The sequence below is a fragment of the Delphinapterus leucas genome, chromosome 15, assembly GCF_059928025.1.
Source record: "Delphinapterus leucas isolate spDelLeu-1000000601 "Yukka" chromosome 15, BTC_Dleu_Yukka2, whole genome shotgun sequence".
In the NCBI taxonomy this organism is placed as follows: domain Eukaryota; kingdom Metazoa; phylum Chordata; class Mammalia; order Artiodactyla; family Monodontidae; genus Delphinapterus; species Delphinapterus leucas.
The window spans coordinates 66,402,200-66,428,440 of record NC_143143.1 but is presented as its reverse complement, the minus strand read 5'-3'; the positions used below and the strand labels follow the sequence as shown (position 1 = coordinate 66,428,440).

General features: G+C 37.8%; 1 protein-coding gene across 3 annotated transcripts in view; it reads left to right on the top strand.

Annotated features, from left to right (window-relative positions):
- The window catches only part of RBL1 (RB transcriptional corepressor like 1), a 75,493-nt gene that overhangs the window by 13,936 nt on the left and 35,316 nt on the right, over positions 1-26,241 (top strand). For 2 of the 3 annotated variants that reach the window (XM_089896836.1, XM_022592467.3), the window contains exons 7-15: positions 4,552-4,601; positions 5,224-5,410; positions 6,241-6,407; positions 11,387-11,499; positions 11,690-11,793; positions 16,726-16,863; positions 18,672-18,851; positions 21,468-21,600; positions 25,593-25,859. In XM_089896836.1, the coding sequence (XP_089752962.1) occupies positions 4,552-4,601; positions 5,224-5,410; positions 6,241-6,407; positions 11,387-11,499; positions 11,690-11,793; positions 16,726-16,863; positions 18,672-18,851; positions 21,468-21,600; positions 25,593-25,859 (1,339 nt within the window). The remainder of the gene's footprint in view (positions 1-4,551; positions 4,602-5,223; positions 5,411-6,240; positions 6,408-11,386; positions 11,500-11,689; positions 11,794-16,725; positions 16,864-18,671; positions 18,852-21,467; positions 21,601-25,592; positions 25,860-26,241) is intronic. The other variant, XM_022592466.3, reaches the window with a different exon arrangement.

Here is a 26,241-nt window from a genome sequence, read left to right as displayed (position 1 = left end):
ATTAGGTCATTATTATAGTTCCCCTCTTTGCAAATACTATTATGAGATTTTCCTCTGAGCATAAAGTCTTCCCTAACTGGTTTCTTCTCTTACACATACTTTTTAAAAAACATTTATTTATTTAATTTTATTTTTTGGTAGATTTGGGTCTTTTTTTTTTAATTTTATTTTTTATGCAGCAGGTTCTTATTATCCATTTTACACATATTAGTGTATATATGTCAATCCCCATCTCCCAATTCATCACACCACCACACACCCCACCCCCCACCGCTTTCCCCCCTTGGTGTCCATACGTTTGTTCTCTACAACTGTGTCTCAATTTCTGCCCTGCAAACCTGTTCATCTGTACCATTTTTCTAGGTTCCACGTGTATGTGTTAATATACAGTATTTGTTTTTTCTCTTTCTGACTTACTTCACTCTGTATGACACTCTCTAGATTGATCCACGTCTCTACAAATAACCCAATTTCGTTCCTTTTTTATGGCTGAGTAATATTCTGTTGTGTATATATGTACCACATCTTCTTTATCCATTCGTCTGTCGAGGGGCATTTAGGTTGCTTCCATGACCTGGCTATTGTAAGTAGTGCTGCAATGAACATTGGGGTGCATGTGTCTTTTTGAATTATGTTTTTCTCTGGGTATATGCCCAGTAGTGGGATTGCTGGGTCATGTGGTAATGCTATTTTCAGTTTTTTAAGGAATCGCCATACTGTTCTCCATAGTGGCTGTATCAATTTACATTCTCACCAAGAGTGCAAGAGGGTTCCCTTTTCTCCACACCCTCTCCAGCATTTGTTGTTTGTAGATTTTTTTTTTTTTTTTGCTGTACACGGGCCTCTCACTATTATGGCCTCTCCCATTGCAGAGCACAGGCTCTGGACGTGCAGGCTCAGTGGCCATGGCTCACTGGCCCAGCCACTCCGCAGCATGTGGGATCTTCCCGGATCGGGGCACGAACCCGTGTCCCCTACATCGGCAGGTGGACTCTCAACCACTGCACCACTAGGGAAGCCCCTCCTCTGCAATTTTTTAGAAGAGTTTGAGATGGATGGGTGCTAGCTCTTCTCTAAATGTTTGATAGAATTATGATTTTCTTAATTGTTTTGGGTTTGTTTTTGTAGGTCCTTTTCTTCTCTTGTGTTTCCCACTTAGAGAAGTTCCTTTAGCATTTGTTGTGGAGCTGGTTTGGTGGTGCTGAATTCTCTTAGCTTTTGCTTGTCTGTAAAGCTTTTGATTTCTCCATAGAATCTGAATGAGGTCCTTGCCGGGTAGAGTAATCTTGGTTGTAGGTCCTTCCCTTTCATCACTTTAAGTATGTCATGCCACTCACTTCTGGCTTGTAGAGTTTCTGGTGAGAAATCAGCCGTTAAACTTATGGGAGTTCCTTGTATGTTATTTGTTGTTTTTCCCTTGCTGCTTTCAATAATTTTTCTTTGTTTTTAATTTTTGCCAATTTGATTCCTATGTGTCTTGGCATGTTTCTCCTTGGGTTTGTCCTGTAAGGGACTCTGCGCTTCCTGGACTTGGGTGGCTATTTCCTTTCCCATGTTAGGGAAGTTTTCGACTATAATCTCTTCAAATATTTTCTCGGGTCCTTTCTCTCTCTCTTCTCCTTCTAAGGACCCCTATAATGCGAATGTTGTTGCGTTTAATGTGGTCCCAGAGGTTCTTAGGCTGTCTTCATTTCTTTCCATTCTTTTTTCTTTATTCTGTTCTGCAGCAGTGAATTCCACCATTCTGTCTTCCAGCTCACTTATCCGTTCTTGTGCCTCAGTTATGCTGCTATTGATTCCTTCTAGTGTATTTTTCACTTCAGTTATTGTATTGTTCATCTGTTTGTTTGTTCTTTAATTCTTCTAGATGTTTGTTAAACATTTCTTGCATCTTCTTGATCTTTACCTCCATTCTTTTTCCGAGGTCCTGGATCATCTTCACTATTATTATTCTGAATTCTTTTTTGGAAGGTTGCCTATCTCCACTTCGTTTAGTTGTTTTTCTGGGGTTTTATCTTGTTCCTTCATCTGGTACATAGCCCTCTGCCTTTTCATCTTGTCTATCTTTCTGTGAATGTGGTTTTTGTTCCACAGGCTGCAGGATGGTAGTTCTTCTTGCTTCTGTTGTCTGCCCTCTGGTGGATGAGGCTATCTACAAGGCTTGTGCAAGTTTCCTGATGGGAGGGACTGGTAGTGGGCAGAGCTCAGTAAAACTTTAATCCGCTTGTCTGCTGATGGGTGGGGCTGGGTTCCCTCCCTGTTGGTTGTTTGGCCTGAGGTGACCCAACACTGGAGCCTTCCTGGCCTCTTTGGTGTGGCTAATGGCAGACTCTGGGAGGGCTCATGCCAAGGAGTACTTCCCAGAACTTCTGCCAGTGTCCTTGTCCTCACAGTGAGACACAGCCACCCCCCACCTCTCCAGGAGACCCTCTAACACTAGCAGGTAGGTCTGGTTCAGTCTCCCCTGGGGTCACTGCTCCTTCCCCTGGGTCCCGATGTGCACACTACTTTGTGTGTGCCCTCCAAGAGTGGAGTCTCTGTTTCCCCCAGTCCTGTCAAAGTCCTGCAGTCAAATCCCGCTAGCCTTCAAAGCCTGACTCTCTAGGAATTCCTCTTCCCGTTGCTGGACCCCCAGGTTGGGAAGACTGATGTTGCGCTCAAAACCTTCACTCCAGTGGGTGGACTTCTGTGGTATAAGTGTTCTCCAGTTTGTGGATCACCCACCCAGCAGTTATGGGATTTGATTTTATTGTGATTGTGCCCCTCCTACCATCTCACTGTGGCTTCTCCTTTGTCTTTGCATGTGGGGTATCTTTTTTGGTGAGTTCCAGTGTCTTCCTGTTGATGATTGTTCAGCAGTTAGTTGTGATTCCGCTGCTCTCACAGGAGGGAGTAGGAGCACGTCCTTCTACTCTGCCATCTTGAACCAATCTCCAACATTGGGTTTCAGTTGCGGCATGAGGGATCCTCCACTGCGGCACGCGGGCTTCTCTCCAGTTGTGGTGCATGGGCTCCAGAGTGTGTGGGCTCTGTAGTTGTGGCCCGTGTGCTCAGTAGTTGTGGCGCACAGGCTTAGTTGCCCCACGGCATGTGGGATCTTAGTTCCCCGGCTAGGGATCGAATCCCCTGCATTGGAAGGGGGATTCTTAACCACTGGACTGCCAGGGAAGTCCCTCTTGGACATCATTTTGTATTTAGTCTTATCTTTCAGCAAACAAACAAGTATTTATTTATGTGTATATATACACAGTATATATTTTTGTGTGTATATGTATATCTATGTAAAATAACTCTTTGTAAAACTTTAATCTCCAGCAAAATAAACTTTTAAAGGAACTCAAGGATTATGTCTATTGCGCAAGGCACTAGTGGCCCCTGGCTATGATGACCATTCATCTTGGTTTGCCTGAATTATCTGGGTTTTGGCTGTTGTCTTGGCATAATTATTATAGTGTCTTCTTTCACTCCAAAAGTATCCTGGTTTGGACAGTGGTTCTCCTGACCATGGGCCAGACACTTTATTTGGCCTGTTTAGGGTGTTTTAATTTTTTATTTCATTTTTCTTTTGTTCAATTTTTAACTTACACATAAAGATCTTTTATATGAAAATTTTTTAAAAATCAGAAGCTATGGCAATACCGGTTTGCAATTTCTACATGGTAACTGTTGTCAAGCTAAATGATGACCACGTCTTTTGGCCACCTCTTTTAGGATGGGAAGTGTGCTTTCTGCCGTCTTCATTTATGTACGTTGATCCCTGACCCCTGAAATCATTTGAGTTTGCAACCCTTGTTATGTAGTAATCTAAGTATAGTGTGGATACACAGAAAATATTGATAACAGTGTAGTTTTCCTCTGTCACCAGTAACAGTACCTATATTCCTTTCAAGTCTTTTGCTTGCCTGACATATATTATCATTCAGTAACTGTTAGTTTCCATTTTCCATAGACCAATGTTTAAAATTGGACAGCTTTCATGAGAATTACTTGAGGAATTTGTTAAAACTGCTGCCTTGGGCTTCCCTGGTGGTGCAGTGGTTGAGAGTCCGCCTGCCGATGCAGGGGACACGGGTTCGTGACCCGGTCCAGGAGGATCCCACATGCCGCGGAGCGGCTGGGCCCGTGAGCCATGGACTCTGAGCCTGTGCGTCCAGAGCCTGTGCTCTGCAACGGGAGAGGCCACAACAGTGAGAGGCCCGCGAACCGCAAAAACAAAAAACAAACTGCTGCCTTAGTTGAGACCTTGAGGTCTGTCAGTCTGCATTTTTAACAAGTTCCCCTACATGATTGTTATGTCACTAAAATTTGGAAACCACTGCTATAGACTACGAAGTATTTTCAAAACTTGACTTTAAATGTTTTTTAATATTTTATTTGCATACTAAATAGGATTTACAGGTCTGAAAGAAATATTTAGTAATTCTATTGTGTGTGTGTGTGTGTGTTATTTATAATAACTACCAATGTGAAAATTTAGATAAATGTAGTATTTTTGTGTGTATGTTAATATGCTTACTTACATGAAGTCACAAAGTGGGTTTTTTTCCCCAGATTTTAAAGGGAGAATGCCTTCTGGACCTTTCTAGTTTTACTGATAATAGGTAAGTGTCTAGCACTGATGGTATCTGGCATATCATAAGTTATCAATATGATTTGTTGCAGTTTGTTAAGTGAAAATGTTGTATGAAGGTAACTGCTCCAAATTCAAGTTCCTTCTGCTTCCATGGCATTGAGTGGGTGTTATCACTAAGCCTTGCTGTCTTTAAGTACATTTATTTTAAGATCCCATTTGCTCTTAAAACAGCTGCTCTCCTGAGAAACTCATAAACAGACCCAATGACTTCTGTATTTGAGTTTACATTCTTTGTAAACTAATATTGGCAAATTAATCAAATATTGGCAAGTTCAGAATGTGCTTATATTTCAAGGCCACACACAATTGTTTCCTCAATGCTCAGGTCTTAATTAGGTTCAACTAGTTTCCAGATTAAGTGTATATTCTTTTCACTCACCTTTCAAAGTAATTTATTGCCATGTATGTGAATGTGAAGAATGTCTGTGATCGGATAGAAACCTCTGATATTGTTAGATGGGCAAAGTTAATAAAAACTAGAAAGTCATGAGCTTTTCTAGTCTGTGGAGTCAAAATCTATCTTCAAGTCAAGATAAATCCATTGTGTAACTTAGTTTTGTTCTAGCAGCTTAAAATAATTCTCTTTTCAGCAAAGCAGTGAACAAGGAGTATGAAGAATATGTTTTAACTGTTGGTGACTTTGATGAGAGGATCTTTTTGGGAGCAGATGCAGAAGAGGAAATTGGAACTCCTCGAAAGTTCACTGGTGATGCCCCATTAGGGAAACTGACAGCACAGGCTAATGTGGAGTGTAACCTTCAACAACACTTTGAAAAAGTAATTAACCTAGCCTGGCCTCAGTCTTGAATGATCTTTTTCTCTGTGTGTGTGATTCTACTAACAGCAGAAGCATCTTTCAAGTTAAATCTTGAGTTTCTTCTACTAACTCATATTTCCCATGAAAGCCTTAAAGGTAGCTTTCAAAACTATGGCATTTAGTATTTTTACCTCATTTCTTGCAATTTTTCATATTTGGATATTTTCCCAGAATGCCTGGGTTTTCAGTAGAGTATGTGTCTTTGGATATGAAGAAGGATTTATGCTTTCCTCCTGTTTTTTCTTTGCATCACTTTAGCCACTCTTCTCTTGATTTAAAATTTAGTTTGCTTTCCTACCCATGACGAACTATGTGCTCTTCCCAAACTTCAGCCATATAACTCTGGATTTGATTTTTAATAGCCAAGGCTTAATTCTGTATTTATGTCTTAGGTGGGTTGGAGGATGAGGTCTAATGGAAAATTCACTGGTCCAGAAGATAGAAACCTAAGTTTTAGTCCCAGCTCTGCCATTACCTTTGTCAGCTTAAACAAGTTTTATAACTTCTCTGTGCCTATTTCCTCATATGTAAAATGAAAATGTGCCTGTTATATTTCAAATGAATGTTATGAAGATAAAATGAGATTATGGATAGAAAGCACTTTGGGAAAGTGTTATTCAAAGGTAGGATGTTATTAGCATAATATTGCTAAAAATTTGGTGGGTAACCAGAAGAGGGGGAGAAAGTAACCTACTAAACATGAATAGAGAAGATGGCATATGTACTGAATTAAACACATAATGGGGAAGAAGGTAGCTTTTTAATCTCACATAATTTTCTTTTCTGACAGAAAACATCATTTGCACCTTCTACACCACTGACAGGACGACGATATTTAAGAGAAAAAGAAGCAGTCATTACTCCTGTTGCTTCAGCCACCCAAAGTGTGAGCCGGTTACAGAGTATTGTGGCCGGACTGAAAAATGCACCAAGTGAACAACTTATAAACATTTTTGGGTGAGTACAATACTAGTATTTTTCCAAATGTCTCTTTTAAATTAGATTCTGTATTCCATTCTGTTTTCAGTATTTCCGAATTCTGGAGATACTGGATATACATCTGGCAAGTTTTACTATACCATTTCAATCACAAAGTATGTTGACCTAAAATCAGATAGAAGTACCTATTAAAAATTATATATAAATTTTATTTCGTATTATTATAGACTTTCAAGGTTAAATGCATCTTAAAGGTTATTTAGCTCCAACATTCCATTCTGGTAACACCCCTAATTTATGCATTACTGTTTTTCTTTTTACATTGTTTTTAAATGGGTTCAATATAAATGTCCATCAAATGGGAGACTGGTTACATATTGATGGTACAGCTGTAAAATGGAATTTTATGCAATTGTCTAAGAAAAAGAAGCATATTTCATAGTAAAGATGATAAAGTGAGGCCAGATTAGAGAACCTTATTTCCTAATACCTAATAACAGAATAGTAAAAATCAGCAGACTATCTATCAGCAGAAACCAAATGAGGAGAGGGATATGTTTTCATGCTGTAATTTTCCAAAGTGGTGGTTAGGAAAGGAAATGTTTGCTCTGGTATGCCTATCTCCAAGAAGCGTTACTGGGGGAAAAGGGTGTGTTGGTGGGATCTTTTTATTTATTTATTTATTTATTTTACTTATTTATTAATTTTGGCTGCGTTGGGTCTTTGTTGCTGCGCGTGGGCTTTCTCTAATTGTGGCAAGCGGGGGCTACTCTTCATTGTGGTGCATGGACTTCTCATTGCGGTGGCTTCTTTTGTTGCAGAGTGTGGGCTCTAGGTGCGCGGGCTTCAGTAGTTGTGGCACGCGGGCTCAGTAGTTGTGATGCACGGGCTTAATTGCTCCGCGGCATGTGGGATCTTCCCGGACCAGGCCTCGAACCCACGTCCCCTGCATTGGCAGGCAGATTCTTAACCACTGCGCCACCAGGGAAGTCCTATTGATAGGATCTTGAAAATACTCATTAATAACCCAGATGTGGAGAGAAACAAATGGCGTGAGTAGGCATATGAGTAAAAAGTCATAGAAACCTCCCCAAGTGAAAGTCCCTGTATACCACCAAGATAGCAGAAATATGAAAAATTCTCAGGGCCTGCCATTTTCCAAGGTTCCTAGCTTATTTGGGGAGAGATCTTCATAGAACTAGAAAATATCTCTGACCAAGGTATAGTGAACCCTGGAATGGGGACATGTAACTAAATCTCAGAAGAGAAAGCAAAGCCCTGATCCTCTAACAAAAGCTGAACATAGCACATCTGTGCCCTCCCACTAGTCCCCAAACCTCAGTCTATAGAAAAGTGGACAGAAGAAGCCCCAGCCTCAACCACAGCTCAGAAGGTAAGCAGATTGCATGTAAAGTAGGAAGATTCATAAAGATCTACCCTCATAGCATTTGAATAAATAGATCTGAACTGAACTATCCATTTAGCATGAACAAGTTAAAAAGAAATGGCAAAGCATCTTGCAGACATTTTAAAGCACAAGAGAAGGAAGGAAGGAAGGAAGAAAACATAGAATGCAAAAGACAAAGAACCTAGAAACAAATAAATGGAAAGACATTCCATGTTTATGGATTGGAAGATTTAATATTGTTAAAATGTCCATATTACCCAAAGCAATCTACAGATTCAGTACAGTCCCTATCAAAATCCCAATGGCATTTTTACAGAAATAGAAAAAAAAAATCTAAAATTCATAAGGAATTTTGAAGGACTTTTTTTTTTTTTTTTTTTTTGCGGTACACGGGCCTCTCACTGTTGTGGCCTCTCCTGTTGCAGAGCACAGGCTCCAGACACACAGGCTTATCGGCCATGGCTCACAGGCCCAGCTGCTCCGTGGCATGTGGGATTTCCCAGACCGGGGCACGAACCCGTGTCCCCTGCATTGGCAGGTGGACTATCTACCACTGCGCCACCAGGGAAGCCCTTGAAGGACTTTTATTAGCCAAAATAATCTTGAGAAAGAAATAAAAAGCTGGAGGCCTCACATTTCTGATTTCAAAACACATTCCAAAGCTACAGTAAGCAAAACAGTATGGTATTGGCATAAAGACAGACATGTAGACTAGACATGGAATAGACTAGAGTCCCAAAATAAACCTTCACGTATATCATTAAATGATCTTTGACAAGGGTGCCAAGACTACACTATAGGGAAAGTCAGATTCACTTAGTATCATATCTTCAAGGTTCATCCATGCTGTAGCATATGGCAGGATTTCCTTCTTTTTAAGCCTGAATAATATTCCATTGTATATATATACATACCACACTTCCTTTATCCATTCATTTGTCAGTGGACATATAGGTTGCTTCCACATCTTGGCTGCTGTGAGTAATGCTGCAGTGAACTTGAGTATGCAAATATCTCTTTGAGATATCCACATGCAAAAGAATGAAGATGGACTTTTATCTTACACCATGTACAAAAGTTAACTCAAAATTTGTTAAAAACCTAAACATGAGATCTGAAACTGTACAACTAGAAGAAAACATAGGTGAAAAGCTTTATGACACTGAAATGGGCAGTGATTTCTTGGATGTGACATCAAAAGTATAGGTAACAAAAGCAAAAATAGAAAAATGGGACTATATCCCACTTAAATACTTCTGTACAGCATTGCAAATAATCAGTAGGATGAAAAGGCAACCTACTAGAATAGAAGGAAGTAATTGCAAATCATATATCAGATAAGGGGTTAATAGCCAGAGTATATAAAGAACTCCTACAACTCAAACAAAAAACAAAACAAAAAAACAACGAACACCTGATTTGAAAAAGGGGCAAAAGACTTAAATAGACATTTCTCCAAAGAAGACATACAAATAACCAACAAGCATGTGAAAAAATTCTCAACATTACTAATCATCAGGTAAATGCAAATTAAAACCACAATGAGATATCACCCGTTAGAATGGCCACTATCAAAAAAACAGAAAATAATAAATGTGTTGGTGAGTATCAGAATTGGCACTCCATTGGTGGGATTATAAATGGTGTAGCTGATATGGGAAACAGTATGGAGATTTCTCAAAAATAGAATTTTTATGACCTAGCAATCCCACTTCTGGCTATATACCCCAAAGAGTTGAAAACAGGATCTCAAAGAGATAGCTGCACACCCAAGTTTATTGCAGCACTACCCGTAAGAGCCAAGATATAGAACCAACCTAAATGTCCACTGTTGAATGAATGAATAAAGAAAATGTGGTATGTACAACAGAATATTACTCAGCCTTAAAAAGAAAGAAATCTTGTCATATGCTACAATGTGGATGAATCTTGAAGACATTATACAGAGTGAAATAAGCCAATCACAAAAAGACAAATACTGCATGATTCCACTTATATGAGGTACCTAAAGTAATAAGACTGATAGAAACAGAAAGTAGCATGGTGGTTGCCAGGGGGTGGGGGAGGGGGGAAACAGGGAGTTGTTCGATGGGTATAGAGTTTCATTTATGCAAGATGAGAAAGTTCTATAGATCACTATACAATAACATGCACATAGCTGACAGTAATGTACACTTAAAAATTAAGAGGGTAAATTTGTTATATGTTTTTACCACATAATAAAATTTTAAAAAGACAACCTATTTGGAAGAAAATATAACTCAAGAGGCACAGCTTTGCATTAGAAGGACTTGATAAGAACATAAAATGTTTTTGCCATATATGCTACATGGCACATGATGCTGCACGTGATGCTGGTCTTTTTGAACATGGGACTGGGAATTCTGAACCCTGCACTAGTTATTTGGCTTTGGGCAAATCACATTGTTTCTCACAGTCTTGGATTTGTTTGTCATTTCTGAATTAAGACCTGTATTCAGTGTTTTATTGATAGAAAGGTAACAGAGTTAATAATATAAAAGTAACAGGATTAATTGCTTCTTGCCAAATGTCTTTTTTTTTTTTTCAATTTAATTTTTGGCTGCGTTCGGTCTTCATTGCTGCAAGCAGGGGCTACGCTTCGTCATGGTATGCTGGCTTCTTATTGCGGTGGCTTCTCTTGTTGCAGAGTATGGGCTCTAGGCGCGCGGTCTTCAGTAGTTGTAGCACTTGGGCTCAGTAGTTGCGGCACGTGCACCCTAGAGCGCTAGTGCTTCAGTAGTTGCGGTGCGTGGGCTCAGTAGTTGCAGTGCACAGGCTCTAGGGTGCTCGGGCTTCAGTACTTGTGGCTTGCGGGCTCTAGAGCACAGGCTCAGTAGTTGTGGTACACAGGCTTAGTTGCTCTGCAGCATGTGGGATCTTCCCAGACCAGGGATCGAACCCGTGTCCCTTGCATTGGCAGGCAGATTCTTAAACACTGTGCCACCAGGGAAGTCCATCTTCCTTTTTAATGCTACATTTTTTTTACTCGTTATTCTTTTGGCTTTGATAAGAACTAAATGCAGTTTATTGTTCCAGCACAATATATACATAAATGCTGCCTATCATTTTCTTAAATCAGATGAAGAAATCTTTCTTAAATCAGGTTTATTGAAGTATAATTTATATACAAGAGTCATCCTTTTTACTGTACAGTTGTATGAGATTTGACAAATGTATACAGTTGTATAACCATCACCACCATGATCAAGACATAGAACAGTCCCCCCAAATTTATGCCCCTTTGTAGTCAATCCCTATGCCATCCCCAGCCTCTGGAAACCACTGATACGTTTTCTGTCCTTAGAATTTTGCCTTTTTAGAATTTCATATAAATAGAAGCATAATAGAGAGAACATTGACTCCCCTAATGTTGAAATTCCAAAACAATATGCCAAATGATTATATTTAAAGGCTGTAGACTGGTTTGAAATATGCTGTGTTTACATATCTAGGTTTACACCTGAGAATAGGACTTTGGTCACTAAAAACTAGACTAATTCTTGAATGAAGAAATGTTGGTACTCTGGAATTTTTTTTCTGTTAATTAGGTTCCTTTTGTATTTTTTAGGTCTTGTATGCGTAATCCTATGGAAAACATTATGAAAACAGTGAAACTAATAGGACAGACTTTCTGCCAACACTATACCCAATCAACAGATGAACAGCCAGGATCTCACATAGGTAAGAAGACAAAACTGAAATTGATAAAGCATTGAAAGTAGATAGATTGTTCCAAGAAAAATAGAAACTCAAGTTTTTTCTTTCCCTGCAATTTTTAATATATCTGATTGAAGCTTATATAAGTTTTGTTCTTTAGTTCTTAACAGCTACATTTATTTAGCACGTGTTTTCCCTTTGTTTCCCCCCGTAGATTTTGCTGTAAACAGACTAAAGCTTGCAGAAATTTTGTATTATAAAATATTAGAGACTGTAATGGTTCAGGAGACACGAAGACTTCATGGAATGGACATGTCAGTAAGTAAATTCACTCTCCCAGCGACTGGCGAGGTCTACAGAACGTAAGCCTGGAAGCAATGTGTTGAGAGCCTCTGTAGTTCATTGTGGGGCTCAGCAGTTAATGGCAAACTTACCCATGATGACATCTTAATTGGCCTTAGTTGTCTTTGGCACACCCAGTGCTAGCCACCTCTAGGCAGAAATGTGAAATACGTAAAATTTTTCTTTGATGCACCATCATTATCCTTTCCCTTTGGTCGGTTTTTTGTCCTTCGTTCCTAGCTAGCTAATAATGAAATCCCCCAACTATTAAACCAACTGATAATTAAAATATCTAGCCATACCGCTCAGGGAGTTTTGAGGAATAAAATGTTGATGGCTTTTTTTTTTTTTTTTGCTTCATTTTCTTTGGACATTTGATCAAGTCTGATCACTCTCTCCAATAGCTATGTAAAGGAATTTTTCTAAGAAGTCAAACTTATCATATGATCTTTGTTTCCTCCTCCTCCTCTCTCTTGTCACTCTTGGAGCCTTCTGACCTTCAATTCCAGTAAGAACAAGTTGATGTTTGGAGGTGCTGCTTAACTAGTGTAATAAAATTTCTCTGTGTTTGCACCCTGGAAGTTTTCCTCTATGTTGGTTCCCCATTTTTCCTGGATTCCACGTCTTTCTTTTTCATGATTTACTAATACTTGATAGAGCATATGCTCCCATAGCTTCTGGAGAAAGAAGTAAATTTTCAACTTTTTATTTTGAAATAATTATAGATTCACAGAAAGTTGCAAAAGTAGTACAGAGGGATCCCATGTATCCATTTGCCCCCAGTGGTTACATTTTACATAGTATATCAAAACCAGGAAATTGACATTAGAACAATGTATGTGTCTTGCTTTTTACCCTTATATCACATGTGTAGATTAGGTAACCACCACCAAAATCAAGATACAGAACTGTTCTTTCGCCACAAAGATCTCCCTCATACTACCCCTTTTTAAGTGACACTCAGTCTCTTTAGCCACTAATTTGTTTTCCATATCTAAACTTTTATAATACACTCTTATGAGTTCTTTTTGTTTATATTTTTTGAGGTTTATTTTATGACCCAGGATGTGGTTTTTCTTGGTAAATGTTCTGCGCACTTGAAAAGATTGTGTGCTGTTGTTTGGGTGGAGTGTTCTGTAAATGTCAGTTCTATCTTGTTGGTTAATGGTGTTGAATTCTTCTGTATCCTTGCTAATTTTTGGTTTAGTTCTATCAGTTATTGAGAGGAGAGAAAGGTATTGAAGTCTCCAAATAAAATTGTGGATTTGTCTCTTTCTCCTTTTCAGTTCTATCAGATTTTTTTTTAATTCATATAGTTTGAAGCTCTGCTGTTTGATGCATAGACATTGAGGATTACTATGTCTTCTTGGTGAATTAATCATTTTATCATGACAGAACATCCCTCTCTGAGTCTGGTAATTGTCTTTGTCCTGAAGTCATCTGGCTGATGTTTATACAGGCATACCTAGTTTTATTGTGCTTCACTTTTTTGTGCTTCACAAATAGTGACTTTTTAATAAATTAAAGGTTTGCAGCAACCCTGCATCAAGTCTTTTGGTGCCATATTTCTAACAGCATTTTCTCACTTCATTTCTCTGTGTCACATTTTGCTAATTGTAGCAATATTGCAAACTTTTTCACTACTATTGTATTTGTTATAGTGATCTGTGATTAGTGATCTTTACTATTGCAAAAAGATTACGACCCACTGAAGCCTCAGGTGATGGTCAGCATTTTTTAGTAATAAAGTAATTTTTAATTAAGTTATTTTTTTAGACGTAATGCTATTGCACACTTCATAGATTATAATATAGTGTAAGCATAACTTTTACATGCATTGGGAAACCAAAAAAATTTGTGTGACTTACTTTATTGCGATATTTGCTTTATTGCATATTCACTTTATTGCAGTGGTCTGGAACCTGGTATGCCTGTATATCGTTTTCCATTCTTTTTTTCTAAAACTAATTAATTTATTTATTTTTGGCTGTGTTGGGTCTTCATTTCTGTGCAAGGGCTTTCTCTAGTTGTGGCAAGCGGGGGCCACTCTTCATCGTGGTGCGCGGGCCTCTCACTATCGCGGCTCTCTTGTTGCGGAGCACAGGCTCCAGACGCGCAGGCTCAGTAGTTGTGGCGCACGGGCCTAGTTGCTCCGCGGTATGTGGGATCTTCCCAGACCAGGGCTTGAACCCGTGTCCCCTGCATTAGCAGGCAGATTCTCAACCACTGCACCACCAGGGAAGCCCTCTTTTTCCATTCTTTTACTTTCAATCTACCTGTAACATCCTTTGAAATTAGTTTCTTGTAGGCAGCATATAGTTGTCATGTTTTTTGTAATCTACTGTGTCAGCCTTTTTGTTTTAATAGGTAAATTTAATTTACCTATTAAATTTAATTATTGATTTGTTAGGGCATAAGTCTGCCATTTTATATTTTGTTTTCTGTTTTCTTTTTCCTACCTTCCTGTGGGTCAATTTGAACATTTTTAGACTGTGTATCTTTGTATAGATTTTTTCTTTACTGGTTGCTGTAGGTATTACATTATACATACATAATTTCACAATCCAGTGGTATAGACATTTTATCAGCTCAAGTAAAGCATGGAAACCTTACCTTGCCTTAAGTGTCTTTTTTAAAACTGCATGAATGTCTTTATTTTATTGTATTTTTTGGCCACACCACGCTACATGTGGGATCTTAGTTCCCTGACCAGGGATCAAACCCACACCTCCTGCATTGGAAGCATGGAGTCTTAACCACTGGACCGCCAGGGAAGTCCAGAATGTCTTTATTTTAGACTCACACTTGATTAATAGTTGCCTTTGTATAATTTTATGATTTTAAAGGCATTGCTCCATTATCTTCTAGATTCCAGTATTGCTAGTTAGAAATCCAGTGGCATTCTAATTCTTTGTATTGGTATGTGACCTGTTTTTACTTTCTGGAATTTTAGTTATCATTCTTTTATCACTAATGTTCTGAAATTTATAATAGAGTGCCTTAATCGTGGGTCTTTTCATTCATGTGTTGGGCATTCCTACAGAGTTCCTCTTTTAGTCCAGAAATTTACGTCCTGCAGTTCTGGGTCATTTTATTGCATTATTTCTTAGATAATGTATTGCCCACAATTTTATCTTTTTGGAGCTTTTATGATTCAGATAAAGGACCTTCTGGATTAATCCTCTTATTTTCTATTTCTTTGTCTTTTTGTTCTACTTCTAAGGATATTTACTCAATTTTTCACTATCCAATTCTAAAGAATTTTTTATTTTACCTGTATTTTCATTTCTAAGACTTATTCTTTGAGGTTAATTTAGATTTCTTTGAGGTTTTCTTCTGATGCCTGCATTGTCTCTGTTTCCTCTGAGTTTCTTTTCCATTTGTTTTGATCTTTGTTTTTTAGTTGGAGGCTTTCCTCAAATGTTGGATTATTCCTCAAATGTTGGATTACACCTTTGTCTTTCAGTTGGAGGCTTTCCTCAAATGTCTACTTTCTGAATGAGTCACTAAAAATGAGACATTAATAAACCCTGATGTTGACAAAACAGTTTGGCTCAAAGCTCTGTGTGCGAGAGTGAGAATAAAAGTCCAGTAGCCTCAAGTGATCGTGTAGTATAGGGACCCTCAACTGTTGGTGTCTTTAAGACTTCTCTGGAATATTTCAGTTTCTTTAGAAAAGTATCTGCCTGGCTGTTGGTGTTATAGAGCAGAGCAAGGAAGGGAAACTTGGTCTCACAATTCAGTCTGCAGACTTTCACCTAAAACCACGGTCTCTTCTATGCCTGGTGTTCTCAAGCTCTGATTCTCTCTAGTTCAGTTTCTGTAGAGAATAATTCTCTAGATCCTTGTTGGCATAGACTAGAGACCTATCATCTGACTCCTTAGAGTGGATGTTGGGTGGGGACCTGAGGACTTCTGACTACCATAAACTTAAAAATCACCCATCCATGTCAGCCCCTGCCTAACCTGTACTTTTCATTCTGCCTGTGCCTTCAGTTGCTGTGTTTTTCCCAAGTTGAGTGCAGCAGATTCATTTGTTTTAAGTGTCTCTCTTCAGGCCCTTATGTTTGATCATCCTACTTTCTGCTGAGTAATTTGTCATCCTTTCATCCAGTTTCAGTTTTCATATATGGTTTGTGGTTACAATTAACTCCTTGTTCTATCCAAGATATTTTCTATTGCTTATTCTCTTTGTTGATTTGGAATGGTATTTGAAAGAAGGACGGCAACAAACACCATTTATAGAACTGAAAACTTATGTTAAATTTTAGACTCAGTGGTGAAATAGGACTTTATCTTTTGTTTGTTTGTTTGTTTTTTTGGCCACGCCACGTGGCATCGGGAGCTTAGTTCCCTGACCAGGGATCGAATCTATGCCCCCTGCAGTGGAAGCATGGAGTCTTAACCACTGCACTGCCAGGGAAGTCCCAAGACTTTATCTTAGTAAAATATTTCTTTCTCTGAACTTTTAGAAATCTTAGCTGTGATATACTACACCTTTGATTTTAGTGTTTTGATTAATAAACACTGCCCTTATGTTGACAAAACAGTTGACATAAAACTGTCATTTAAATAAAGGAGCCCAATTCTTATGCTTTTCTCTTGGCAGGAATATTAATTATTTTATTATTTACTCCAGTTTCAAAGTAGATTGTTGTTTATGCCTCATTTGAATTTAACATCTGTCACTGAGCAAGACTGTATCTCATAAGAAAACTATCAGTTTAAGAACTCAGATTTTTATCTCTGGTAATCTAGTATAATATAATGTACACTTATATAAGTTATGGTTTATAACTTAAGTAACATATAAGTTATTTTTTCTTGTTTCTATAGTCTTCTTTATATAATGGCAGAGGCTAAAATTGCTGAGAAATTTATTAAACTGTGGTCTTTCTCTTCCCCAAGGTTCTTTTAGAGCAGGATATATTTCATCATTCCTTGATGGCCTGTTGTTTGGAAATTGTGCTCTTTGCCTATAGCTCACCTCGTACTTTTCCCTGGATTATTCAAGTTCTTAATCTGCGACCATTTTATTTTTATAAGGTGAGATGAGAGCAAAGTTCTGTTATGGCGTGCCTCAGGTAAACATTCTGTTTGTCTTAATGCTGAAGAAGTGAGCTGTAGTGATGTCTGGAAAATATTTCCAGAGGTATTGTGAAAGCATTCCTTTTAGGGTGGAATCAAGGACAAAAGGGAGAGGAAGAGAGGGGATCAGTAAATTAAGCCAATCTCATAGCTTCAGTTTTTCCATCACTGACTTGCAAATGTGGCCAGGAACTAAGTCGTTAAGTTTGAATTTCCATATTATGAAAGAAAATCATAATCCTGTTAAATAGATGTGTGATGAAGAACAAAAACTCTTTCTCTCAGGAGAAAGAAAAGGTCTAAAATTAATTGTGGTCATGGTCTAGCTACTGAGACTGTAATAACAGATGGTGCTCCTTCCCCAAATTTGAGCTAATTCACTGTGGATGAATCTTAACTTACTCACCCTTTTTTACCTGCTAGAACCTTTTTCTTACAGAACACAGAGGTCACAGCTGCAGTAACTAATGTTACCTGATGTCTGAATTTAAGACTGATGCTATTATTATACTGGTTGGCATAATTTAGTTAATATTTTGTCATCTGTGTTACTTGCAAATTATTGATTATAGAAAAGTTAGTTTGATGAGTTAAATTTTTATACCTAAAGTTACAGAAATGCAGATCACTGAAAACCCTATCCATTTTAATTGCTGACTGAGTGGAATTTAAATTCTTTTTAGTTTTGTAAGGAAAATTGCTTCTCTATATTTAATTTAATGTTTATGTATGTGTTTCAGATTTTCCATTAGGAAATATATGTAATTTTATCTGAGGAAAAAGTTTAGTTTTTGCCCTCACCTAATAACAATTCATTTTTTTTGTAACATCCTTTTTTCATTCAAGAAGTTAAATGCTGTTGTTGTTGTTGTTGTTTTTTAATAAATTTATTTATTTATTTGTTTTTGCCTGCGTTGGGTCACGGGCTTTCTCTAGTTGCTGCCAGCAGGGGCTACTCTTTGTTGTGGTGCGCGGGCTTCTCATTGCGGTGGCTTTTCTTGTTGCTGTGTACGGGCTCTAGGCACGGGGGCTTAAGTACTTGTGGCTCGCGGGCTCTAGAGCGCAGGCTCAGTAGTTGTGGCGCATGGGCTTAGTTGCTCCACAGCATGTGGGATCTTCCCGGACCAGGGCTCGAACCTGTCCTCTGCATTGGCAGGCGGATTCTCAACCACTGCGCCACCAGGGAAACCCAATGCCGTTGTTTTTTAACCACATAAATAATATATACTCCTTGAAGAAAAACAGAAAATACACACAAATGTAGATATTAAAGTCATATATTATAATCCTAATTACAAATAATAATCACTATTAATATTTTTATATATATGCTTACAGACTTTGCTCTAGATATTTACTCTTATTAAAATGGAACTATAGTGTATATAAGCAAAGTTCCTTTTAAATATGTTATTCATTCTTTCTTTTGAGCTGTTGGGAGGAATAGTCTGAGAAGGGGCAGTGAATTCAAACTAACATTGGACTGGGAACCCAAGACCTGACTTCTACCACTGTTGGGCTGTTGACCACTTTCACCTATCATTGCCTCTGTTTTCCATGTGTAAAATAAAACATGAAAACCAGAAATGTATGTGAAAGTATTTTGAAAATCTTAAAAGCTTCTTTATAAATTAAAAATATATTAATAAGCCATAGAATTATGGTTCAAAGATATTCTTGGTTCTGTGTCATTAATAACAGCAGAGCTAGCCATACATGTCAGCCTAGTCTAGAACTGACTACTTGAGACCACATTACTTTCTCAGTTTTCTCTTCTCCAGGTTATTGAGGTGGTGATCCGCTCAGAGGAAGGACTCTCCAGGGACATGGTGAAACACCTGAACAGCATTGAAGAACAGATTTTGGAGAGTTTAGCATGGAGTCATGATTCTGCGCTGTGGGAGGCTCTCCAGGCTTCTACAAACAGAGTTCCTACCTGTGAAGAAGTGAGTTAGGGCAAGGCTAATAATCCCATCATTTTATGAAAGCAGCTTTATTGAGACGTGATTCCCATACCATACAATTCACCCATAAGTATACAATTCAGTGGGTTTTAGTATATTCATAGGTATGTGCAGTCATCACCGCAGTCACTTTTGGAACACACCACCTCAACAAGAAACTTTACGTATCACTTCCCTAACCTCTATCTTCTTGACCTAGCCCCTAAGCAACCAAGTAGTCTACTTTCCATCTCTATTGATTTCCCTGTTCTGGACATTTCATGTAAATGGAATCATACAATATGTGGTCCTTTTAAACTGACTTCTTTTTTTTTAAACATCTTTATTGGAGTATAATTGCTTTACAATGGTGTGTTAGTTTCTGCTTTAAAACAAAGTGAATCAGCTATACATATATCCCCATATCTCCTCCCTCTTGCGTCTTCCTCCCACCCTCCCTATCCCACCCCTCTAGGTGGTCACAAGGCACTGAGCTGATCTCCCTGTGCTATGCGGCTGCTTCCCACTAGCGCTATCTATTTTACATTTGGTAGTGTATATATGTCCATGCCACTCTCTCACTTTGTCCCAGCTTACCCTTCCCCCTCCCCATGTCCTTAAGTCCATTCTCTACATCTGCGTCTTTATTCCTGTCCTGCCCCTAGGTTCTTCAGAACCTTTTTTTTTTTTTTTTTTTAGATTCCATATATATGTGTTAGCATATTGTATTTTGTTTTTCTCTTTCTGACTTAGTTCACTCTGTATGACAGACTCTAGGTCCATCCACCTCACTACAAATAACTCAATTTCGTTTCTTTTTATGGCTGAGTATAACTGACTTCTTTTATTAGCATAATGATTTTAGGTTCATCCATGTTGTTGTATGTATCAGCACTTTGTTCCTTTTTACAGCTTACTAATATCCCATTGTATGGATAGACCAGTTTGTTTATTTATAAACTTGTGTTGTTTCCACCTTTTGACTATTATGAATAATGCTGCTATGAACATTCATGAACAAGTTTTTGTGTGGACATACGTTTTCATTTTTCTTTTTCTTTCTTTTTTTTTTGTGGTACGCGGCCTCTCACTGTTGTGGCCTCTCCTGTTGCGGAGCACAGGCTCCGGATGCCCAGGCTCAGTGGCCATGGCTCATGGGCCTAGCCGCTCCGCGGCATGTGGGATCTTCCCGGACCGGGGCACGAACCCGTGTCCCCTGCATCGGCAGGCGGACTCTCAACCACTGCGCCACCAGGGAAGCCCTTCATTTTTCTTGAGTATATGGCTAGCAGTGGAATTGCTGGGCCATATAGTAACTCTTTTTAAGCTTTTGAGGAACCGTCAGACTGTTTCCCAAAGTGGCTGCACCATTTAACGTTCCCACCATCAGTGTATAAAGATTCTAATATCTCCACATCCTCTCCAGTGCCTATTATCTGTCTTCTTGATTCTAGCCATCCTAGTAGGCATGAAGTATTATCTCACTGTGGTTTTTTTTTTGCATTTCCCTGATGGCTAATGATGTTCAACATCATTTCATGTGCTTATTGGCCATTTCTTTATCATCTTTGGAGAAATATCTATTCAGATCCTTTGCCCATTTTTTATTTGGGTTGTCTTTTTATTATTGAGTTATAGGGTTCTTTATATATTTTAGATACACTCCTTTATCTGATATATGATTGGTAAAACTTTTCTCCCATTCTGTGGGTTGTCTTTTTACTTTCCTGATGATGATCTTTGAAACACAAAAGTTTTAAATTTTGATGATATCCAGTTTATCTATTCTTCTGTTGCTTGTGCTTTCAGTATCAGATCTAAGAAACCATTAATCCCATCATTTTTAATTTTTTAAATATCCATATAAAGAATTAAACACTTTTAATTAGTAGTATTTACAATAAAAAGATTAAAAGCTTCTACCTAATGCACACAAATTGCACATTTAACAGTTTGGTATCATGAGAAATTGAGTTTTTTCCCTTCACCTCTGTGTTATTCTTTTTTAACTCCTGTCTATACATCCTACTTTGCTTTTCTGTGTCTCCTTGTACTTCATTAATCTTGAGTTTTTCTCTAATCTCAAACAACTGGAAGAACTGTTTAGGAAGCACTGAAAAGATGATTTCTTAAAGCCTCTCTTCCATGCTTCTTTGGTCTTTTGCAGCAGACTATGATTAATTGGGCAATCTTCAGTATTCATCAATATTTCCATTATGGAATCCATTGGGAAGTGGAAAAAAAAGCTATGAACTTAAAAGAGAAGGATTTGGGTTGAAGCCCTTGCTCTAATATTTAGTAGTACTGTGTCCTTGGGCAGATTTCACATTTTTGAGCCTCAATTTTCTCATCCATAAGTGAAGAATAGCAGTGCCTACCTCATAGGTTTACTTCTAGTGGTCAGTGAACTTTACTAGATATATTATAAGATTAAGTGAGTTGAACTCTTTACATATCTTTAACAATGTTAACTATTGAGCACTTTATGCAAGTTGATATATTTTGTGAAGGACGGGGAAATAAAACAGTAAAAAGAAGACTTTCTTTCTCATTTTTTCTGTTATGTTTTGATCAGTGGGTTTATCTGTGTGTAAAGCAGAGGGTTTTTGTTTTCTACAGGTTATATTCCCAAATAATTTTGAAACAGGAAATGGGGGAAATGTACAGGGACATCTTCCCATGATGCCAATGTCTCCTCTAATGCATCCAAGGGTCAAAGAAGTTCGGACTGACAGTGGGAGTCTTCGAAAGGGTAGGTTCAACATTGGTAAAACAATGAAAAAATAACAAACATCTTTTTTTAGAGAAAATTTCAGGTCTTGCCTAACGTATTATTAAGAAATACAATTTTTTTATCAAGATTTGAAAGGGGATTAATGTTTATGCCAATACCCCGTGTGGCTCATTGTATACTTTTTTATATTAAAGTAATAAGATTTCCACTCTGATTTTGAATCTAATCTATTTTTTAAATTGCAGTGTCTATTATTGTGGAAATAGTATTTTGGCTTTTTCATAAATATACACAACTTTTCCTCAATGCTAATGGAAAACTATTTAAGCTAAATATCTACTTTTCCAAATGTGATAAAAGTTATATTCTTTTCTCTAAGTCTTTATAGAAAAATAAACGTTTAAAGCAGAACAAAGAACTCTTTGGGATACTTAAATTCATCTAATAAATTACTTATCTATGCTCTCTCAAAATAGTTCATTTGAGCCTTACTAATAGGAAGATTTTAGTGCATTATTCTTTATTTTCTCTTGTGATGTAGCAAACTGATGTGTGCATCTTCTGGATTATTTAACTCTTGGATTTTTAAAAATCACTTAAAATCTTCTGATGACAATATCCCTGAATAAACCTCAGATGTACAAGTATTCAGGTTATATAGTAAGGTAGCTCAAGACCCACTTTTGGACTATAATTGTGTGTGTCTTGCTTTACACGTAGTATAAGGTCATAAAAATGTGCACACTGTGCATGCAAAACAGTCTTCATTAAGCAAGGGGAATAATTAGGATTGTTTTATGACCTTTAAAAATCTTGTCAAAGCTAAAAACTCTCTTACTGTCAATTATTAATATTTAAACAAATTTAAAAATAGTAAAAATATTTACTTAGTACACTACAATTGGAAACATTGAGAATGAAAGTGTTTTGTTTTTTAAAAAGTCATAAAGAATAGTTTAAATGGTGCTTGCCACTTTCTTCTCATATAACTTACAATACTGAGTGAGCTTCTTTCCTGTGCCTTGGTGAACTGTCGTGTTCCTTTCTAAGTTTGGACCAGCTCTTAACATTTTATCCTTCGTGCTTTCAGTGTTGTGAAATATTTCTGAAAGTTCCTTTAAAGTGAAGTTTTTTGCCATCGTAACTTCCTGTTGGATGTCTTCATCCTATTTATCTTAACAACTTTTCGCATTTATATCAATAAGTTTCATCTTCACACAGTTCTTCTGGCTGTATATCTAATCTCTTGAATAGCAGCAGTGTCAACATTCCTAGGGTCAGCTATTTCTTCTATAACTTCATTAACAATTTTAATTTCACTTTCAGCATTATCACTTTTCAATTCTTTGTTGAACTTCCACTTTTTTGGGGGGGCCATTCCCTCTTTCATTTGTCTATTTTCATTCGTCTATTTTGTAAAATGCGGGTTTATCACTGGGAAATAAGGAGACAACATAACCATATGCTTTGCTGCCTGCATGAATTGAACCAGCAGATTTGCCCTGAACAATCACCAACAGACTTTGAAAGAAGTAACAGGATTGGTCACTGATCATGATGCACATCTATTTTTCACACAGTGATTTATGTAAATCCTCATGGGAAAAGTTTGTAGTTTATGCAGTTACTCACAGTTAATATACCATGGCAACTGAAATCTGAACCTTTTTTTTAAGGCTGTCATTAATTTATGCTATGATAACTGAAACTCATGCATACTTTAACTGTACAAAGCATGAACTCTGTGCGTATGCATGTGTGTGTATCTGACTAGAATGTGTATGTATATATAATATATATTATATATATAAAATATATGTTATATATGTGTGTGTGTGTGTGTGTTTGCAGCCTAGCTAGAGATCTCAGAACTAAGATCATGAAGAAATGGTCACTAAAATGTAATTCTGTCCTGGTGGTGGAATTTTGAGTGTTACCTTTTTCATTACAGTTTTTTGGTATCGTTTGAGTTTTTTCAGTGAGCTTTTAAAAATTGAGATATAATTCACATCGCATAAAATTCACCCTTTTAAAATATACAATTCAGTATATTTACAAGACTATACAACTATCACCGTTATCTAATTCCAGAACATTTTTATCACCCCCCCCCCCAAAAAAAGAAACCTGTATCCAATAGTAATCACTCTCTATTTCCTCCTCTACCAAGACCCTGGAACTACTAATCTATTCTTTGTCTCTATGGATCTTCCTGTTCTGGACATTTCATATAAATGGAATTATATAATATGTGACCTTTGTGATTGGCTTCTTTTACTTATCATGTTTTCAAGATATATATGTTGTCGCATGTGTCAACACTTCATTACGCTGAATAATTTTTCATTGTATGGATATACTGTATATTATTCGTTTGTTAATGGACATTTGGATTATTTCCACTTGTTGGCTTTTATGAATAACGCTGCTGTGAACATTCAGGTGATATATTATTTTTATGATTAGAAGAAAACGGTATTTTCTTATAGGGGTTCAGGCAAGAGAATCAAATAATGGAAAATCCTTAGAAAACAATAATATTGAGCCTTGACTCTGGGAGAAAAAAGACAATTTATTAACTTATATATTTGTTAAATTTTTATTGTCTACTGCAGCTTTTCCAGTACTGTGCTAGGCAGAGCATCATTTCAAGGGGCTTGCAGCTAACTTCATGGCTATAACATGAGTTTTCCCTTGAAATGTCAGCTCTGAACATTCCAAGTCAGATTCAAGGGCTGCATTGGTTTTCTTAGATATAAGGTATCCAGGTAGACTTCTGTTAAGGGGTAATGGGAGCTACAATAGAACTTTCCACTTTTTTACTAAGACTGGAAGTCAGAGCTGCTTTTATAACCTCCAGAATTATGGAGAGATTTTTATTAAACCATGACTATTCCCCACTTACCCCAGTAATACAGAGAGCTGTCAAATTATTGCCAGAGGTAATTTTTATACCTTTTAAACATGTTTTGAAAATAGACGACATGGCTGTCTAATTATCTAGTAATTGTAAAAATAATTAGTGAAATGTTTTTACTTTAAAAACATGTTATATACCTGTAAAGAAACAGTGGGTTGAGGGAAGTAGGGGGAAAATGGTGGGAAAAGATGTAGGATTGGCTAGGAGAGGCTTTGCACCTAGTGGAGATGGAAAGGAGAGCAGTTTCTGCAGAAGGATAGCACTGGAAAAGAGGTTTAATCCATACTTTACTTTCTTTTTGATCAACACACTAATGCCTCAGATTAAGGCAAGTTAAGCAGAGTCATAACACTTCTACTCATCTTTATCTTCTAGTGGACTTATAAAAGATGATTCTGCCTCTACTAAATCAGAAAGCCACAGCTACTGCCTTAAACTATTTGAAGTGTGGGCATGTGGTGAAGGCAAAATTGTGAACCAAATCACTGATTTTTCCTTCTAATCAGGAGTTAATTTACTAGATAAGATTGGGAGACAGAAGCTAGTTGGACTACTTTTGAAATTTAGCAGTCACCACATTCTACTTCTCACCTTCTACTTTACCCTTAATATTTTGCTTCTTTAATATAGGCAGAGGTTCAAGAAACCAGGAAGGTGAGCTCTCATAATTTTATTTTATTTTATTTTATTTTATTTTCCTTTTATTTTTTTTTTTTTTTGCGTTACGCGGGCCTCTCACTGCTGCGGCCTCTCCCGCTGCGGAGCGCAGGCTCCGGACGCACAGGCTCAGCGGCCATGGCTCACGGGTGCAGCCGCTCTGCGGCATGTGGGATCCTCCCGGACCGGGGCACGAACCCGCGTCCCCTGCATCGGCAGGCGGACTCCCAACCACTGCGCCACCAGGGAAGCCCCATAATTTTATTTTAAGATTTACTTCATTCTTCTCTCTCCCACTAGACTCGATTATTCCATGAGGACAGAGGCCATGTTATTAGCATAGTAACTCAATCTATTTGTTGAATGAGTGAGTAAACCTGACTTATTATTTTGGAATACATGTCAAACTGTTATAAATTTTTCTCTTTATTAGATACGCAACCATTGTCTCCAATTTCTGTCCATGAACGCTACAGTTCTCCTACCGCTGGGAGTGCTAAGAGAAGACTTTTTGGGGAAGACCCCCCAAAGGAAATGCTTATGGACAGGATCATAACAGAAGGAACAAAATTGAAAATTGCTCCTTCTTCAAGCATTACTGCTGAAAATATATCAATTTCACCTGGGCAAAGTCTTCTAACAATGGCCACAGCCATAGTAACAGGGACAACAGGACATAAAGTTACAATCCCATTGCATGGTAACATTTTGATGCATTTATTTAATATTTTTTCTGAGTTGGGTGAAAATTTAAGAAATGTCTTATTGGACTGATCACATGGTCTTATTATTCCAGTATTTTTTCTTGAACCTATATACTTTTTTTTCTCTTTGGCTGCGTTTGGTCTTCGTTGCTCTGCACGGGCTTTCTCTAGTTATGGGGAGCAGGGGCTACTCTTCATTGCAGTGCGCGGGCTTCTCATTGCGGTGGCTTCTCCTGTTGCGGAACACGGGCTCTAGGCGTGCGGGCTTCAGTAGTTGCAACACACGGGCTTCAGTAGTTGCGGCGCGAGGGCTCAGTAGTTGCGGCTCGAGCGCATGTGGGCTTCAGTAGTTGTGGCACATGGGCTTAGTATTTGTGG